Here is a 5,178-nt window from a genome sequence, read left to right on the forward strand (position 1 = left end):
TTATGAGCGTTTTAAGGCACATCAAATAACATTAAGTGTTTGATTTTAACAGCTTATCATATAAAAGTTTTGTTTTGTATAAAACAGATAAGATAAGGCAGGAAATGAGTGCAAGTGTTATCTGCACTACTGTAATACAGATGTCTGTTGTCTACTTAGGATTGAGGTCCTAAAGCAACTTGAATTGATTTAATAATAATTCTCTCCATTCTCTGGACAGTAACTAAGAAATGACAGTGAAAAGGCAGATGATATCTGAAGGCAGATGATAAAATGCTATTTCATTCTCCAGAGGTCTAATTATTTTTTCTTTTGTTTTCTAGAAATGAGGCCCCAGTGGTTCGAACGTGACAAAATTCCTTTCAGTCAGATGTGGGCCGATGATATACTGTGGTTCCCTCTGATGCTGCAGAAGAAGAAATTTGTTGGATACTTCAAGTTTCAGGGTCACGATGTGATTCTCAGCCACACGCTGGAAGAAGTGGAGGAGCTCTGAAGGGAAATAATCGAGCTGTTACTGGTGGCATTTACATCAGGGACCAATATAAAACCTGTGAGAAATACCAGGAATAATCCAACGGTTGTTTTGTGTCATTATGCGGAGGAAACGAAGATATCCTGTGGAGGGTTTACATGTTACGCAGCTGTAACACAATTAGAAACCTTTTTATTTCTTTACAGGGATTTTTCCCCATGAAAATCAAAGCAGCACTACACTGAAAGAAAACATCCATACTCTCATTTTATTTTTAGAGTATCTGATTCAACACAATTCAGGAAGCACCTCTTTAGTGGAATATTTACAGTATATACAGTTCTGAATTCATTAGGTTTCATATTCTGTGCAGCACGTTTCCAAAATTAAGGCGATTACTAAAATAATTGTTTCATACTGTGTGGGAGTTTCTTCATAAAATACATGTTTAAACCAGTTCATTTGCAATTTGGAACATAGCTTCTTTAACATGAACCCCAAATTGCACCTTTGTTACATATATTTGAGTAAAGTATATTCTCTGTTATATGACAGTATGTGTGTACAAAAAACCAAAAATGTACATAATTTTAGAAAAGTACAAAGTCAGACAGCGAATGAGAAGAAAATCCAGCAAAATTCAGACATTTTTGTCCGGATAATAATACATCTGTTGGCTGATGTGCGCAAAAATCTTCTTAAAAAAAAATTAAAAGTGATGATTGTTAAATTGGGGTGATGCAGGAGTCCTGCTTTTATGTACAGCAAAGGAGTGTATTTAGGCAGCTTTGTCTTTGGTAGTAAATCAATAGCTTATAGTGTTATTATTGACATTATGTCACTAGTGCCAGACATTATCCTTTCATAGATCTCACCTCTGCCCTTCATATTATCCTACAGTTTAAGGTCAGATGTTTGAAATAGCTTATAAAATAAAAACTGGGACGCTTGCAAATACTTCAGGCAGCGAAAACTCTTGTTGTAAAAAAAACAAAAAGCAGGAAAAGTATGCCAATACACATCCCTACGAACTAACATTTAGAAAATAAAATAATATACTGGTTCAATGTTATTAAGCAAGAACATTAAGGTTTTTAATAGTCCCACCCTTTAATAAAGTCAGCCTTTCTGTCCTTTACTACTTATTTCATCTTAGTGTGGAAAATTTAAATATCACATACAGGTGCTTTAACTAAAGCAGAAATTAATGCACCAGCCTTGTATCTGTTGTAAAATAACACTTCATAGGATTTTCCTGACATGTTCAAATAATTATAAAAAGTTAATGGTGAACTGGACTTTATGCAGAAGCAGATCAAAGTGTTTTACGAGCCAGCTGTTCCATGCAGGTGATATGGCCAATGATCAGACAAAACAAAACTGAATGAAAAAGCTGTGCTCCCCCCCCTTTAGCATTATTTTGTAGTTTGTAATCCTCAGTGGCTGTGTTTTTCCTTTTTCATCTCATGTACATTTAGGTTTCAGATGGAGTGTTTCAGTCCATTGTTACCGCTGAAGAGACACCCAAGCTTTGGCTGCAATTCACTCCACACCTCCCCCATCTAAAAAGAAAGGGAAAACAATAGTGTATTTTACTGCACAGAATATATTGCTCAATAGTTTCCAGCTTTAAAAAAAAAAAAGAAGCATTCAAGTACTTGAACCACAATAACTGAAAACCAGCGATCAGAAGGAAGTACATAACCATTACTGCTTTGCTTGGTTTCTAATCCCAGATGAAAAAGTTCGGTCTGTTCAGCTGTACCATCCATCAGTTTCAGTAGCCAATTTAAAACTTATTTGACCTTCCTGGAGTGGTGTCGCCATAAAGGCGGATCTGTAGAAAAGTTATTTTCAAAAAACTGTCTCACCTCTCGGTGTCCTTGGACCTGGGAGTTAACAAAAGATCCGAGAATGTGCGAGGTAATCGGAAGGTAAGTGAAGATAAGCTGTGTTTCTTGATGAAGGCAGAATAGGGAGAAGTAGTTACGCAGCTCCATGGTCTGGATGGCATTTTCTTGCTGTTATTAGAATAAACATACAGTAAGATGTCTTTACTGTTTATTAAAGGATGGGAATGATTAGAAATAAAACACTTTATATGGAGTAAGCATTGTCTATTTTCATATGTACAAGTGTTGGTACTAAATAAGGAAAAAAAATAAAACATGATGAAGCTCTACTCTCATTGCCAAAACAAGAAGCACACAAATTATTCAATTACATTTAAAAGATTCTATAGGATTTAAAATTTTCCATTTTGTGTTGTCACGTCAACACTGCAATTACCTTTCATCATTCATTTATGACTGTTGTACATAATAATACATATCTCACATATCAGTCAACTAATAATCTCTGTTTTTAGAGAGCATTATATGCATTGACGGGACACTTTATGTATATTTTGCCTGCATAACCATCTCCAGGGTTTACAGAGAATGGCTTGAAAATGCTTTGTTAATGACAGAGGTCAGAGTGGAATGGCCAGGCTGCTTCGATCTGATAGGAAAGTAACAGAAAAATAAATAAAAAGTAGCAAAAGAGCGTCTCTGAATGCACAACACATCTAACCTTGAAGCAGAAGGGCTACAACAGTCAAAGACCACACTAGATACCATTTCTGTCAGCTAAGAACAAGAAGCCGAGTCTACAAATTCACACAGATTCACCAAAACTGGACAACTGGAAACTGATGAGTCTTGATGTCTGCTGTGAGATTCAGATTGTAAGGTCAGAATTTGGTGTAAACATCATGAAGGCATGGATCCACCCCGTTTCGTTCAGGCTGGTGATAGTGATGTAGAAACACGGGGATATTTTCTTTGCATACTTCAGGTGCTTTAGTACCAGTTAAGTGTTTAAACAGTCTATTGAGGAGTATGCCTGTCCCTTTATGACCACATTGTCCCCATCTTCTGATGGCCATTTTCAGCAGGTTAACATGACTATGTGTTCACTGTACTCGAATGGCCTTCATAGTCAATACAGCTCAATCTAATAGAGCACCATTGGGATGTAGTGGAACAGGATAATGTGCAGCTGATAAATTTCTCTCATCCCCAACATTTATTTTTTATTTTTTTAATGGCTCACAAGGCTATAGCTCCATTCATATGCAAACCCACACAATTATACAGTCAGTGTGTGTGTTTTCAGGGCACATGTTACTTTTATATGAACTTCAGTCACTGTAGAATTTTACTTTTAAAGCAATAAAGAAGTTCACACTCTAAAGGCTCACAAAAAGAGAAGATGAAATGATCACCTGAACAATTCGCGATTCCAGCTGCTCCACAGATGCCTGCTCTTTGTGCTGCACAGTGGCACTCATCATCTGCCTCTTCATCACACTGTACTTGTGCAATGCTTTCTGGTGCTCATGGAGGACGCCCTTCTCATGCCGCTCACAGAGATCCTTGAGAAACAAAGTACTTCTTTATTTGACTCCAAATTGTAGGGAAACACGCTGTGCTGCACATAGCAACCAGGGGTAATGGAAGAACTTTATGCATGTTGTTTTTTTGGTTAATAGATTTGATAGACGCTGTGGAAAATGATTTCTTGTTAACCCACCAGCTGCTTTGCAAAATCAAAAAAATTCCACCCACGAATAAAAACAGCAATTTCAATGGAGTGAGGTTAAAACAGTCCATTACATAATATTCTGACTTTGGTTACTAAATGCACTTCAATTTAAATTTACAAATATTTATTGTGCTTCTATCAGAAAACAGCAGGCAGAACAAAAGTAACTGCCACACAAAAGGTTGAGGATCCCCTGGAGGTGGAGTGAAAGGCGAGAACCAAAAGTGAAACTCACTCACCCTGTACGACTGCAGCAAATCCAGGAAAAGATTCAATTTTTCCACAACATCATCTTCTTCTCGCCGGCCCTGAGGACATTAACAAAACAACATTTATTACCCAGTGCCAGTTTTGGACAAACACAGCAGAGCAGGTGGTGAAGATGAAAGACTGAGGGCTGTACCTGCTGAGCAGCTTTGTCAGACAGCACAGCAAACTCCACAGAAAGGCTCTTCAGCGACTGGCGCAGGGTCCCCCAGGTGCTTTGTGAAGAGGCCAAGGAGGGAAGAGGCGAGGCATCTGAGCCCAGTGTACTGCAGAAAATACAATATTACAGAGGGAGAAAGTAATATTGTGGTGTGCTAGCTGCCAAACTCATTTCAAGTTAACAACCAGGAACAGAATCACAGATAACACTGAGGATTTGAACCTTATTACCAAAAACTCCAATACCTGCGGATACTACAGAAAGATTAAGTTTATACCCGTAATAATAAAATACCTGAGCTCTTTGCCAAACATGAGGAGATCAGATGCATTGTCCTTAGAGCGCTCCACCATTTTCTCAGCTCTGTCCCGCAGCCTCTGGAAGCTGTTGTGGATATTTCTAATCATCTCTCTGCTTGTCGAAAACTGAGCCTGAATGTCAGCTGGGAGATATTCCTGTAACGCAAGCGAGGCAAAGCTCTTTTGTGCCGTCTGAATCCTTAAAAGCAGGCGATTCTTTATGAGAAAAGTACAACTGGAGTCATCAACCATGTGCAAACCTTTGCCTGAGTTGCGATTCTGTTAATCATGAACTCGTCACCCGTTTTCTTACAAGTGTCACGCAGCCTAGACTGAACATCCTGTGTGGGAAGAGGAGGGTGAGGAGGTCAGAGTTTGGGGGGGGGGGG

General features: G+C 38.5%; 2 protein-coding genes across 2 annotated transcripts in view; one reads left to right on the plus strand and one right to left on the minus strand.

The window, feature by feature from the left end:
* The window catches only part of nudt1 (nudix (nucleoside diphosphate linked moiety X)-type motif 1), a 5,768-nt gene extending 5,190 nt beyond the window's left edge, over positions 1 to 578 (plus strand). The window contains exon 4 of the mRNA XM_005726029.1: positions 324 to 578. Coding sequence (XP_005726086.1) covers positions 324 to 496 — 173 coding nt within the window. The 3' untranslated portion in view covers positions 497 to 578. The remainder of the gene's footprint in view (positions 1 to 323) is intronic.
* Positions 579 to 1,886: 1,308 nt separating this feature from the next.
* The window catches only part of snx8a (sorting nexin 8a), a 7,309-nt gene continuing 4,017 nt past the window's right edge, over positions 1,887 to 5,178 (minus strand). Inside the window, exons 8-14 of the mRNA XM_005726031.2 lie at positions 5,050 to 5,130; positions 4,785 to 4,945; positions 4,467 to 4,596; positions 4,303 to 4,371; positions 3,744 to 3,893; positions 2,347 to 2,496; positions 1,887 to 2,037 (exon numbers count right to left, since the gene is read on the minus strand). Coding sequence (XP_005726088.1) covers positions 1,957 to 2,037; positions 2,347 to 2,496; positions 3,744 to 3,893; positions 4,303 to 4,371; positions 4,467 to 4,596; positions 4,785 to 4,945; positions 5,050 to 5,130 — 822 coding nt within the window. The 3' untranslated portion in view covers positions 1,887 to 1,956. The remainder of the gene's footprint in view (positions 2,038 to 2,346; positions 2,497 to 3,743; positions 3,894 to 4,302; positions 4,372 to 4,466; positions 4,597 to 4,784; positions 4,946 to 5,049; positions 5,131 to 5,178) is intronic.

The sequence above is a fragment of the Pundamilia nyererei genome, unplaced genomic scaffold (assembly GCF_000239375.1).
Source record: "Pundamilia nyererei isolate P.nyererei 1_Seehausen unplaced genomic scaffold, PunNye1.0 scaffold00018, whole genome shotgun sequence".
In the NCBI taxonomy this organism is placed as follows: Eukaryota; Metazoa; Chordata; class Actinopteri; order Cichliformes; family Cichlidae; genus Pundamilia; species Pundamilia nyererei.